The sequence below is a fragment of the Puccinia triticina genome, chromosome 6A (assembly GCF_026914185.1).
Source record: "Puccinia triticina chromosome 6A, complete sequence".
In the NCBI taxonomy this organism is placed as follows: domain Eukaryota; kingdom Fungi; phylum Basidiomycota; class Pucciniomycetes; order Pucciniales; family Pucciniaceae; genus Puccinia; species Puccinia triticina.
The window spans coordinates 4,212,077-4,226,373 of record NC_070563.1 but is presented as its reverse complement, the minus strand read 5'-3'; the positions used below and the strand labels follow the sequence as shown (position 1 = coordinate 4,226,373).

General features: G+C 44.0%; 2 protein-coding genes across 2 annotated transcripts; one reads left to right on the top strand and one right to left on the bottom strand.

Moving 5' to 3' along the window:
• Positions 1-4,074: 4,074 nt before the first annotated feature.
• PtA15_6A510 (uncharacterized protein) lies at positions 4,075-5,025 on the bottom strand (the record flags this gene model as incomplete). Its single annotated transcript, XM_053170224.1, has 4 exons — positions 4,075-4,290; positions 4,355-4,474; positions 4,545-4,773; positions 4,865-5,025. 4 exons carry the CDS (start codon positions 5,023-5,025, stop codon positions 4,075-4,077), a joined length of 726 nt encoding a protein of 241 aa, XP_053021436.1.
• Positions 5,026-10,650: 5,625 nt separating this feature from the next.
• PtA15_6A509 (uncharacterized protein) lies at positions 10,651-11,431 on the top strand (the record flags this gene model as incomplete). The annotated part of the gene is made up of 6 exons (XM_053170222.1): positions 10,651-10,743; positions 10,844-10,902; positions 10,976-10,995; positions 11,073-11,143; positions 11,222-11,297; positions 11,409-11,431. The coding sequence occupies 6 exons, from the start codon at positions 10,651-10,653 to the stop codon at positions 11,429-11,431; spliced, it is 342 nt and encodes a 113-aa protein (XP_053021435.1).
• Between the last annotated feature and the right edge of the window lie 2,866 nt (positions 11,432-14,297).

The window sequence follows — 14,297 nt, the reverse complement described above, 5'->3', positions numbered from 1 at the left end:
TGATCCTGGGTTATCTACGGCGTGGTTCTGGGTGGTCTGAAGTCTGTAGGTCCTCCTCAGGCAAGGGGGATCCTGACTTCGAAAATTTTCACAGTTTTCTTATGTAATTACATATGTACATGTGGTTTGGCGCGCCTGGTAGCGCAGACACGTCACAACTGCGCATGCGCGCCACAACTCAAGAACTCAGGGAAGGTGTATAGTTACAAAGAATTGGTAAGTTGTAACTAGGGTTAAAATTGCATGAGGAAACAGAATATGAAGTCAAAATAATGATATCTCTTAAGATGAAAAAGATATGATGTAATTTCATATGTAATAAGTAGAAAAGAGGCAGACATTAGGCCAGCTGTGTTGACTCTAAGGCTAACACCCCCCCCCCCCCCCCCCCCCCCAACCCACCAATCAAGAGGCTTTAGTAAGCTTGGGGCTGCCCCAAGCTTAACTAAGCCTCTCAATCGGAGGGTTGGGGGGCCCAACCTTGCGTCCCAAAGGGACGCTCTCCAAAGGAAAGGCTTACTTGTAAAGCTGGACCCGCCACCTGAGGACAGTCAAATTTTGGCAGGGAAATGATAAAAAATAAACTCAGCACAAAGTTGAAAATGAATAAGTCAACTCTCATCAATGGCTTTTGGAACAGTTGTAGCTGCCCATCTTGGGCATCTTGAGGGTTTTTTTGGGGGGGAAATTTGGCCATAAATGGCCTGCTCAGCAGCTATTTTTGCAAGGGCACTTACACATTTGGGAAATTAGATTTTGATGACCCGCCGGATTCTACTCTTGTTGGATCAGGGAGAGTCCCACGGCTCATTTTGATGACCCGCAGGATTCTACTCTTGTTGGATCAGGGAGAGTCCCACAGCTCTTGAAGTATTAAATTTTATTTTTAATGAAATATGTACATATTTGCAATTGGTGGCGCTTATGGCTTATAATATGATGTATGCATTTTGCTATTTATGCCATAAGGAGCAGATTGATCCAAGAGTTTATCTGGGCCTGCATTGGGAGGATCACTCCAATGCCCAATACTTATCCATCCCCACTGTTTCCTAATGCTATGGAAACATGGAGCTTTGAGGGCCGTACATATACCAAAAAATCACAAGCTTTTCAATGGTCTGGGAGGCGTGACCAGAATCAGAGCGCTTTTGGGTGATTTGGGGGTTGTAATGCCCTCCCCAGCCAAATGGCTGGTTGTGCTCACGCAAGATTTGGGACATTATATTCAAGTCCCTCCTTTGGAGGCGCTTCGCGCCTCCTCGGAAGGAAGGGACTTGTGTTAAGTTAGGGGCTGCCCATGGTCTGATTGGGTTCAGAGGCCCGCAGGGTGCCGGCGGGCTAAACAGGTTTGGGCCGGGCGGCAATCCAAGACAGACTAACCCGGCCCAACCAAACCGTTTACTTTGAGGCCCAAACCCGCCCGATTGCCATGCCAAGCCCGCTTACCTACATATGTCATCCTTTGGCTGGACAGGGGAGGCAAACTTAACGCAGTCCCTCCAAGGAGGTGGCGCACAGCGCAACCTCCACAGGAGGGACTTGCCCGCAAGCAGCAATGGGCCACTGCACTACACTAACGTCATTGGACAATAACTGTTAGTGTAGCCATTTGATTGACTCCCAAATTCATGTTATTTTTTATCTCAGATACAAGTATCCATACTAACAATAACAGGAAATAACAGCAATAACAACAATAACAGGCCTTTTATTGCTACTAACAGGATATAATAACAGTTATTGCTGTTATCCATCACTCTTTCCTGAGCAAGTTCCTGTGTTGTTAGCAACACAAAAAACAAGATAACAGAAATTGTTGTTATTGTTAGCTGGTTTGGGCTCAAATACACTACACTAACAAATAACGTTAATGTATTGGCCCACCGTTGCCGCAAGGGGTGAATGTTGGCACAGGAGGAACTTGATTTTTTGCCAAATTCCCAAAATTTTCAGTAATCTGCCAGTCCCTCCCTCAACTTAGCAAATTCTTTCCTTTTTTTTTTGACCAAATGAAAGATCTCCATGTTGCAGAGAGGACCACATTTTCAAAAAATTTATTATCCTATTTCTACAACCTGTAATCAGATCAGTAAATAATCCAACTCCCTTCTTAGGTGGAGTGTTGAGTAAATCTATAAAGTGCCCTTGGATAGGCTTGAATCCTTTTTTTACCTTCAAGGTTAGACAGATTGGTGACACATCATGTTCAGTTTTCTTAGCTAATCTTGCTTTGTACGTTGACCTCATTCAACTGTCAGTGAGCGTGTGAGTTTATGGTCTCTCAGGTTTCCAGTGCATTCCTCAATCATTTTTGTCTTTGAAGCACCCGGACAAGTAAGAATGTAGGGCTGAAGCAATGGGGAAAGGATAGGAACAACGAAGGGTAGTTATGTTACGTTGTGTTATCCGTGCAATTTTGGTAACGTAACTATCCCTGTTATCTGGGGCCCTCCGTTACTTTACTAGTAACGGGGCCATTTTAGGCCCCGCGCGTAACGTAACGGGCTTCATTTTTGAAGCCCGTTATTGCGTTATCCCCCGGATAACGCGATAACGGACTGTTTAAGGCTTTTTAGCCGCATTTTTTGCCCTTTCTCAGGGGCTCCGCGCGCCCGGATAACGCAACAAGCATGAAAAAAGCCGGCTTAATGTGGTGTGATAACCTAATTGCACCGCCGTTACGCGTAACGCGTAGATAACGACAAAAATTCTGTTATGTTACTGTTATCAACGCGTTACGCGTAGCGTAAACACCCTTTGTTGATAGGAATGAAGCCATGCTTCTTACAACGATGGGAAGTTACATGCGTTACAATATCTGAAGCAATTTTCGTAACGTAACTTTTTCCGTTATCTTCTCACCAGTTAAAGTTTTTTTTAACTTGAAGCAAGACCGGGCTCAGGAAACGTAACTTATGATTTTTCCTTCCTCCTGAGCCCGGCAGTAACGTAACTTTCTTTTGACAAAAAAAGTGAAATAACGCTCTGGAGCGAGCTTGCTGCCGTCAGTTCAGTGCGCCGCGGCTGTACTGTCGGATTACACGTAAACCGACAGTACGACTGCGGCGCGTACAAACCCAGCTCGCTCTGGAGCAAGCTTGCTGCCGTCAGTTCAGTGCGCCGCGGCTGTACTGTCGGATTACACGTGAACCAACAGTACGACTGCGGCGCGTACAAACCCAGCTCGCTCTAAAGCAAGCTGGCTGCCGTGAATATCGTAACTTTTCTAAAAAATAAAGAATAAAAAAAACCAGATAACGTAACTCAAGTGAGAAAAAAAGAAGGAAAAATACACCTAACGCAACTTGAAAAAGTTAGAAGAAACTTCAACGATAACGTGCTTTTTTTAGTTACGTTAACGTTACTTTGCGTTATCTATAACATAACCTCCCATCGTTGCTTCTTAGGTGTCATTTGATCCTACACACCATGCAGGAAACCTTTGAGGTGGGGGTTTAAAACTGATTCAAAAATAAAAACCTGGCATCGAGGCAGATTTTCTGTTCCTGCCACCCCAGCTTTCACCGCTTAGGTGTAAGTTCTTCCTGCGGAGGGGGCCCCCTCGGAGGGACTTTGATAAGTTCGGGGGAGAGGAGGGTTTTAGTTCTCACCTGACTTGGCAACCAAATTATCAAATCAGACAGCAGTTTGTGTATTACTGTCAATCCTGGTGTCATATCGGGCACTCTTTCTAGGTTGTCTTCTCAACATGTGCCTGACTCTAGGGACGACCTAATGCCGTAAACGCGATGAGGTGGGCGTACACACTAAAGCAGGAGGTAATTTGTTTCGAACATAGAAAATAATGCACTAGGCGTGTATATAATGGATTAAAGATTTGACTAACATCAGATGAAAAAATAAGCAGGTGCAACGTCGTAAGCACAATTGTCGTAGGTTAGAATCAGATGCGAAAAAAGTCTTTCTTTGGAACGTCGAGAGTAAGATATATGGAGCCTATCGTAACATGGCACACATCCATAGCGAACACAGCAGAACGCCAAAGGAAAGGTAGAAACTTATGAATCTTGGGGCTGCGTGTTTGTCAAATCAAGTGTTGTGGCCTTCGCTTTACTTATACATTCGTCCTAGCTTTCTGCGAAGTTGAGAGACCACAAACGCAGCTGCGTTCTTTTCATCTTGCGAGCCACGGTATTTCAAGTGATTGAAAACAGTCCCGATAGTCTGGCAAACCATGTCCCACAAGATGCAGCAATCGTAGGTTAGCGAGACATATTGTGAGGGGATGGGTGGTGCGAAGTACGAAGCCAACCCGCTCCCGCCAGACTAGTTCAAAAAAAAAAAATCAATCACATTGATCTTGCAAAGTAAAAAGGAAGGTAAGACTTGCCCCCGAGCATCGGTTTTGTGGTGCGTTTGGAGTGTGGAAAGGGTTACCGAACAGGACAATGGCCACAACTTTGTCCGCGCTTATCGGAAGTTCTTTCATAAGCTGTGAAATGACCATAGCCTATATGCGCAAAGTGACCTGGGACTTGAGCCCATACGCCGACATGATACTGATAAAAATAATCACGCACCCCTTTGGAATAACCGACAAAAACATATTTTTGATCCGGACACTTGACCATTTGATCAGATAAATATGCAGCACCAGCAGCAGCTCCTTTTATCGGACTCGTAACATATTCCATGATCGCTGAGTAGTCAATTTCTACGTTAGACCCTCCGGGTATAGTGGTTTCTATTATGTTTATCAAATTCGCATAGGTGGGTGAGCCGCTTTGAGCCTCATTAGTACCGCGAGCACTGGGAATCGAAAAAAAAGAAAAAGGAAAATGATCAGTTCTATCTAAATTTTGAACAGTACCCTCCCGGGACTCGGAGGAGAAGCATGTACGCTACAATCTGATAAAGCCCGCAAGGACTCGTGGGGTCAGCTTTCACCGAGGCAGCCGCCTGAAAAGATACCTCTTCGGCTTGAAATGCTCCAACGATGACTGATGAATTCAGTAAATTCAGGAATGCAAAAGCAGTTGCCAATCTGTTTGAAAGAAGCATTTCGTCGCGACTTCCTGAAATATGGCGATGGTATATTGATGGGAAAAGACTGACAAATATTGGAGTGAATGCAAAGTAATTTGCTGTGGTAGATGATGATGGAAATGATTGCAGTTGACTGGTTAGAATTGCTCATTTGCTTATCCCTCTATATATGATATATGATTCATATTACAATCCATAGTATACCTGATTAAACACGCTGTCGATGAGTATTCCTCTTAATATTGACACTACCCCATTGGGGGTAGTAAGACCGCGACTGGTAAATATTCATTTGCGGTCTGGTGCCTTCCATCTCTGTCATCTCCACTCGAGGCAGAACTTGAAGCTACATCCAGTGGGATTTTTTCATGATGCACGGATGGTCCTAGCTTAACTAAGCCTCTCGGACGAGGGTCGGGGGGGACCCAGCCCGGAGGAGCGAGCCTCCCACCAGGGGAGACTTGTGTCAAGTTAGCGGATGGTCAAAAGGGGCTCTTTCATTTCCGATGTTATGGGAAAATGCGACATGCCCTTTTCTCGAAGTAGTGACCAGTGTCATGTCGCTTTCCCTTTGCGACGAGTTGGAGATGATGCAAAAGTGAGGCCTTGAAGCTGCTACTTCCTGAGATGCAATAGCTAGTTAGTTCGTCTCGAGTGAATTTTACGCCGCGCATGAGTAGTCAATTAACAACAAATCCCGGATGGCGTGACCGCGATAATGTGACACTGAGCACTTTGCGGTAGCGCTCCAACCCCGGACCCTCCGTTCGAGGGGGTTTGCAGGCTGCTACCAAGTACCAACAAACATAATCAAAATCACAACTCGTCTGTATGCCGCCGCCAGGAAGCAAAGTCGAATATGAGATACTAGCATCTTGCTAGAAGATGAACCGCTGACGAAAACCTGGATTTAGTAAGGTATGTATGGAGGCTCTGGAGCGACAATCTGGACAGAATTCCTGAAATTATGGTGAAATCGTCTCAAAATGGCCAACTCACCTGCCAAAGCGGCCAGGACGGCGCCTGCTGGCCAGGCATATCCGGCCATTCATGATGAGCGCAACCCATTGTCAAAATAGACAGAACAACAAAACCAACAAACCAGGCATGGAGATGCCATTTTAGCCATATTCTGCTTTGTTCCTCCTTCCATCACGAATTGTCTGTATAAGCCACCATAGAAGGAGGAGCTAATATGAAGCAACAATGTGTCACTGATTGGTCATTGAAGGCTCTAAAGTGTTGTGCCAGTCATCAAAGTTACTCCTCTCAAAGACTGATTGTACCGGTCATGGACAGTACTCCTCTCAAAGACCGGAGGGAGTACAAAATCCCCTTGATTTCCGGTCTATAACGGTCAACTGGCGAGGAGATAAACCTCTCGATGAACGGTCCATGTATACCGGTCATCAAATGAATAGATAACCCCTCAATTACTGGTCATGCCCGCCATCGAGGGAGTATGTAAATATCCCTCTCATGGTCTGTTATGCCGGTCATTGCGGGGAGCTCTTGATGAGTGGTCTGGTCATCAAAAGCTCTGCTATCGAGGCACGTATGATGTACTCCTTCAATGAACATGGAAGACCTGTCATTGCCGCCGGTCATGGAGAGAATTTTGCTTGTAAACCTCTCGATGCCCGGCATAAACTAGTCATTGCGAGCTCGCCTCGGTGACCGGCATAATTTATACCGGTCATCAAGAGCTCCCCTTGCTGATTGGCATAGTTTAAACCGGTCATTGAGAGGGTTACGCACTCTCTCAATGACCGGTCTGCTCTGGTCATCAAAAGGTTGGTTAAGGTATGCCTCCGTTACAGCATGTACATGAGCCATGTGATTATCATGGAATCTTCTTTGGCACCCAGGCAGATTATTTGGCCAGTATGACTGGGGAATCATTACAGAATCTGTCAAATCTGGCCAGTTTGGCAGTGGAATCCATATTTGACCGCTGGGTTCCAGTTTCAGGTGGTGGGACTCAAAAATTTACACCAAGAATTAAAATTCTGAAAATCAAAAGATGTTGGCCAACAAGTTGGCTCCAAGCCTCCATAGGTATGAGCTTCAGCTTGATGTCAAATCCCGTGATCAGGAGACAGGAACCTGGTATCATTTGTGCAGATTTGCTATATTCTGTATCAAACTCTATATATGGTCATGGATCTGGTCATTTACAACTGTTCCAGAATGTGGAGATACACATAAACCAATGTTTATCACGTCAAACATGAATAGGGGTGCATGTGAATGATATTTTCTCTGTTCCTTGCAATTTGGGACTGACAATGAATTACGAAGGAAATGTGATACATTCATAATGTATGGGCATCTTTAGATGGTGCATAAATATAGGGGGTTGAGAAATCAACTCCCACAAATTAAAAAATCGACTCCCAAACGCAATTTACGTCGCGTGGACCGCCTCAGGACGTCTTTCCCGGGTCCTCGCGACCGCATTTTGACCCGGGGGCGTTTTGGGAGTCGGAATTGCAATTCTGCAATCCCAAACAGGAGTCGGGATTTTAATTTTACAAAAAATCGCAGAAAATAGAGAAATATTTATATCTCCTCACTGGAGCACCCAAACACTTGCAAATTTTTACAGCAATCTAGATACACTGTCTAGAAAATATGTTGAGATTTACAGCTGTAGAAACCATCAGGAAGGCCTTGTGGAACAGGGGGGTTAATTTGGCGGATTTCCTACTAAGGGAAACCCCTGAAACCTTATCTATGGTTCTCCAAATGGCCCCATTTTTTTATGCAACAAGAATACACTCTTTAAAACATATGCTGAGCTTCACGGCATTAGCACACCTCAGGGACACCTTGTGTAGCCGGGGGGTGATTTGGTGGATTTCCTACTAAGGCAAACCCCTGAAACCTTATCTAAGGTGCTCCAAATGGCCCCATTTTTTTTCTGCCACAATAATAAACTCTTTAAAATATATTCTGAGCTTCACGTAATTAGCACACCTCAGGGACACCTTGTGTAGCCGGGGGGTGATTTGGTGGATTTCCTACTAAGGCAAACCCCCAAAACCTTATCTAAAGTTCTCCAAATGGCCCCAATTTTTTTCTGCCTGAAGAATACACTCTTTGAAACATATTTTAAGCTTCACGGCATTAGCACTCCTCAGGAAGACCCTGTGTAGCCGGTAAGCGGATTTGGCCTACTAAGGCAAACCTCCAAAATCTTATCTACGGTGCTCCAAACGGCCCCAAATTTCTTCTGCCATAAGAATACACTCTCTAGAAAATATTTCAAGCTCCAAGGAGGTATTACACATCAAGAACACCTTCTATTGACCGTGGTGTAGTGTAGCGCAGCGCAAATGCGCTATTTTTTAGTGTAGCGTTAGTGCAATTGCGCGTATCTGCGCTAAAGCTACGCTAAAAGATGAAATGGCTTTTGACCCTGTGCGCGTACCTTGAGCGCAGATGCGCGCAATTGCGCTAACGCTACGCTAAAGAATAGCGCATCTGCGCCGCGCTACGCTACACCACGGTCAATAGAAGGTGTTCCTGATGTGTAATACCTCCTTGGAGCTTAAAATATTTTCTATAGAGTTTATTCTTATTTCAGAAAAAAATTGGGGCTGTTTGGAGCACCGTAGATAAGGTTTTGGGAGTTTGCCTTAGTAGGAAATCGGCCAAATCCGCCCCCCGGCTACACAGGGTCTCCCTGAGGAGTTCTAATTCCGTGAAGCTTAAAATATGTTTCAAAGAGTTTATTCTTCTGGAAGAAAAATTTGGGGACGTTTGGAGCACCGTAGATAAGGTTTCAGGGGTTTGCCTTAGTAGGAAATCCGCCAAATCACCCCCCGGCTACACAAGGTTTCCCTGAGGTGTGCTAATGCCGTGAAGCTCAGCATATGTTATAAAGAGTTTATTCTTGTGGCATAAAAAAATTGGGGCCATTTGGAGAACCATATATAAGGTTTTGGGGGTTTGCCTTAGTAGGAAATCCGCCAAATTAAACCCCCTGTTCCACAAGGCCTTCCTGATGGTTTCTACAGCTGTAAATCTCAACATATTTTCTAGACAGTGTATCTAGATTGCTGTAAAAATTTGCAAGTGTTTGGGTGCTCCAGTGAGGAGATATAAATATTTCTCTATTTTCTGGGATTTTTTGTAAAATTAAAATCCCAACTCCCGTTGGGGATCTCGGAATTACAATTCCGACTCCCAAAGCGCCCCCGGGTCAAAATGCGGTCGCGATGACCCGGGAAAGATGTCCTGAGGCGGTCCACGCAACGTAAATTGCGTTTGGGAGTCGATTTTTTAATTTGTGGGAGTCAATTTCTCAACCCCCTAAATATATTTATGCAGAAACCTGTCCACCTCTGTCCACATAGCGCTCAGGTCTATGCATAAATAGCTCATGCTTTGTCAAACAGTGTCATTCAGGTCAGTGACTTGATCAGCAGGTCATGGGTGAGACGCTGCATCAAGTTTCTAGAGGTCTCCAGATTTCAAAACTTCAGTGACAGGTATTGTGGTCTTGATTGATATAAACTAGAGCTTTCTTCTCTCCATCATTTGAACTGCACGCACGTTGTGTGATGAAATTTCAACGCCCTCCTTTTCATCTCTGTGTGCCACAGAGATCAAGGATAGAAGGAGTTTAGATTTATGGTATTCAAAGATGGTTTGCATGATTTTATGCATGCATAAATCATAAAATCATAAAAATATTTTGGTGAGGAAATTTTGCATTACATAATCAGACAGTCATATGTATCCTCTGCAAAAAAGATTTTATGATTTTATGATTTATGTGCATAAATCATAAAATCATAAAATCTTTTTTGCATGGTATACAACTGTCTGATTATGTAATACAAAATTTCCTCACAAAAATATTTTTATGATTTTATGATTTATGCATGCATAAAATTATGCAAACCAACTTTGAACACCATATTTAAATACCATAATTGGCAAATCAATTGTGCACCGGGGCAATGGTGCACTTGTTAAAGCCTTTTGTTTGTGCCAAACCTGGAATAGTGCATATTCTCATGCACATAACTACCAGAAAGGGCCTTGAAAGCATAAAGACCCTGCCTACTGAATTATCAGGGATGCTACTGCCGCCACGCCTGTACCACGGGCTTGAATTTTGAAAAATGTCCACTTTTCCTGTTCTCAAAGCAAAATATGAAAACTAGGAGAGGGTTCTATTTTTAACATTCTTCACATTTGTGCTCAAGACTGCCTTCTTATGATGGTCAGTATTAGTCATGAGAGTATTGAGAGAAATAAGCTTGGAAAATTGATGTTTCATGAATCATCTCCAACGGTACAGAACTGGAAAACTTCCCTTTGGTTCTGCAACCCCCTACAGAAGTAGATCTGCAGCCTTCCATGCAGATTTTCGAGGAGAAATCTATCTTCAGAGGCCGCAGATCTGACCCTGTATCTCAGATGAAAGGAAGTCTTCCAGGCCCAGCTTGTCCGCAGGAGAGCGCGGGGGGCGCGGAGAGCCCCCGGGGCCCCCGCTCGCGGGGCCTTCCAAAGTTCCATATGACCGGCTTCTATGAAATACTTTTGATCAGACGGGTCTGCTTCTGTACATGCTCTGGGTCACCTGCGTATCAACCGAAAACTGAAGTCTGAAACAGAACCGACATCATGGCAGACTCGATGGACGTGGATCAAAACTCGGCAGCTAAACCTGACGCAGAGGCAAACTCGACCGAACAAAAACGATTTGTGGTCAAGAAGGTCAATCGGCCATCCCAATACCGTATCGAGTTACTTTTCCTGATACCTTACACAATAGATCACTGAACTTCTTGTCGATAATGTGCTTATTCTTTCGTAGTGGAATGCGGTAGCCCTGTGGGCCTGGGATATCATTGTTGATAATTGCGCAATTTGCAGGCGAGTCCTTCGATTGATTTCAGTCACCAATACCGTGAACGCTAGCTGACACCTTCGCTATGAATTTTCCCAGGAATCACATCATGGATCTATGTAAGAAAGATATCACTCATTGTCGCTTAATTGGACCTTTTATTGGGTCTCACCTCCTGATCGGATCGATCCCATAGGTATCGAATGTCAAGCCAATCAAGCCAGTGCGACTAACGAGGAATGTACGGTTGCTTGGGGAACCTGTAATGTAAATTCTCCATTATCCAGAATTCTACAATCATGGACAGCTCACAGTGGTTGAAACTCTGGTCTCCCTTGGATTTAGCATGCCTTTCATTTCCACTGCATCTCGAGGTGGCTCAAGACTCGTCAAGTTTGTCCCCTCGATAATCGAGAATGGGGTGAGCTATTAATTCAGATAATATTGCGATTGAAGCTGTTCAAGCTTTATATCTACACCGACCGCACGAGATACGGTATCCGCAACTGATATCCTCTTATTTCATCCCCAGAACTCCAAAAGTATGGTCGATGACGAGAATAAAACCTCAGCCTTCACCAGGATTATGCCTCGGATTGGTAATCGGTAAGAATTGACATCGCTGGGATTGGGCCGCTTGTCTGTTAATTGTCAATTTGCGTGTGCCTTTGAGGTACCATCCTCATACAACCACTCGGGGATCGTTTGCTTGTCCCACTCTTCGAGGTACATAGAGCAAGTCTCTATAGCTTGACAGATCACGTAAAGATACATACAAATGCGTTGTTTCTTGCCCGGATTGGCCCAACATTCCATGTCTGAAGAAGAATGAAAAAATGATTCTCAAGACGCTCGAATGCTCCCTACCCTTATGCTAGAAAGACAAGCAAGGCATATCGGAAAAGTCATTCAACATGAACAGCATTCCGTACATTACCAATTAGAAAAGTCGCATGTGGTATCAATGGCCCCTTTGCGCACCCTAGGCGCCTGCCGAGCAGCCATAGCGCGGGGCCTTTCGGCTGCCACCGCACCGGCAAATGGGGCACCGCTTAAAATTATTTGTTTTTTCCACTAGCGAAATTTAGGACAAATGCATGATATGGTCTCACAGATCTCCCAAGAAATCATTCATCATAAGGTAGTAATATTTAACTGCTCACCAATTCAACTTCAAAATATCCAATCAGACCAAAGCACTAATAATGCGGGTTTTGGCGAGCTTAACACAGCCTCTCTGGAGAAGATCAAAGTGAAGGTGGAATACACCTTGAATTTTGATACATTCATCAAAACAAAACAGAAAGACATAAAAAACCTACACTGAAAATAAGGTTGATGTATGGCTGGAAATATTGTTGTTTAAGTAAAAAACAAAACACTAGACATACAGTGAGGGTAGACTAAGGGTAAACATAACCGCAGTAGGATTCACTCATGAGTTCAGACTGGTAGAAAAATTAAATCATGCAACTTATTCTGCCAGTAATAATGAGTTGAGCATGAGGATAACTTGAGTTGTGGTTTGAAAAACCAGGGGAGACTTTGATGCACTATCCAGAGAGTGCCTGACTGTAATTTTATGTTGTTCTGGGTCTGATGTCAGTCAGATATGCATTAGGAAATGATTGATAAATCATTCAGAATTCAATGGGAAGCCTGTCATCATTTATGAGGAAGGATCACAGGACCTCATGCAATGTTGCATAGAACTGTTTCATTCTGTAAGGATGATAACTCAATTACAACCTATAATGAAATGACAGTTACTCAATGCCCAATGATTAATCATTTATGTCAATGGAGACATTGGAAAACAAAACAAAAACTCACAAGCTGATATGTGTTAAGAAGCCAGGTTGTCTAGCTGACATGTGGTACCACAAACCCCCTATTTTCATCCTTTTTTTGGTTCAGTTCTAGATGATACCTGCCTTTTTTAGGGAAATATGTCAATTCAGATGGGCCTTTCACATCATTCTAACCAGGGTGTACATGTTGTTGATCTTAAAGAGGCCCAGCCTGCAATTTTTAACAAACTTTTACGCGCGCACATGAGGGAAAAAGTAGCAAAGTGAAAACAATGACCACCATGAGTATGTGAATAATATGAATTGAACCCCAAGAAATCATCCCAATCAACGAAAAGTTCAGATTGAATCATGATTTTATTGTGGCCATTATGTCTTAATGGTTTCAACTGTGTTCCAATTGAGTTCTATTTGACTTCTGCATGACTTCTGGATAATTTATGGATGAATCCAGGATCAGTTTCAGAGCATTTGTGGATGATTTCCAGCATTTTTTTATTATGTCTTACACTAATTTCACCAAAAGCATCCAGCACAGTTCTGGAAAAAGGTTACGGTATGGCACTCTCTGGAGAGTGCATCAAAATCACCCCTGGTGAAATCACCACTGAAATTGCACTGAAATTGGAATGACATCAGATTCCTACTAGGCTAGGGATGTAGTTTGGGTACCCAATTAAGGTACCTGGTACTGCCTGGCAGGTGTGAATTGGTACCAGGTGCCTGGTTTTGTGATAGAAACAGCAGGCAATGGAGTTTGGGTGCCCAATTTAGGGTATCTGGTACCGCCTGGCAAGTGCCTGGTTTTTGTGATAAAAACAACAGGTGATGGATTTTGGGTACCTGGTACTGCCTGGAGGGTACAATTCTGTACCAGCCTGGTTTTTGGACTACAAACAGCAGGTACCCAGGCACCACCTGCCCGTACCCTGCCCAAGCCTCCTGTTGAGGGTGAAAATCCTTGATTGCATGTACTCCTCCCCAACCTCCTCTTGACTCCCTGATACTCCAAATGTGGAGTTTGTACACCCCACACTCCAACACCCCCCCTCAAACTCCACACCACCAATTACAACTGAGATGAATGAAATGAATGGAAACTGGAAAACAAACTGAGAAAGACTGAGAAAAGTTGAAAAACAATTGAGTGGGGATTGTGAGATTTAAAATAGAGGAATAAGCAAAATGGAAAAAAAAATCAGGCTATCATGAGATTCATCGGAATATTTTAGACATCGAAATCGAGTGTAGAGAGGCACCCAGAGGCTTGGTGAAGAAATCGGCGAGATTTTTGGTTGTCGAGACCCAATTGAGCTTGATGTTGTGTTCGCGGATTGCGTCGTTGACAAAGAAGAAATTCCGCTCGAGGCTCTTCATTCTTCCTTTTGACGCGTTGTCATCGGATACGAGCACCGCCGCTCGATTGTCGCACCTCAGGATCGTTTCCGGTTTTACGTCAAGTGAGTGGATTATCGGGATCAGGAATAATAAGAAGTCTACCGTGGAGCCGATTGAAATAAACTCCGCCGCGCAAGTCGATGTCGCCACAACCTTTTGGCGTCGAGAACCCCAAGCAATGGGGCTACCCATGAATGTTAACATGAAACCAG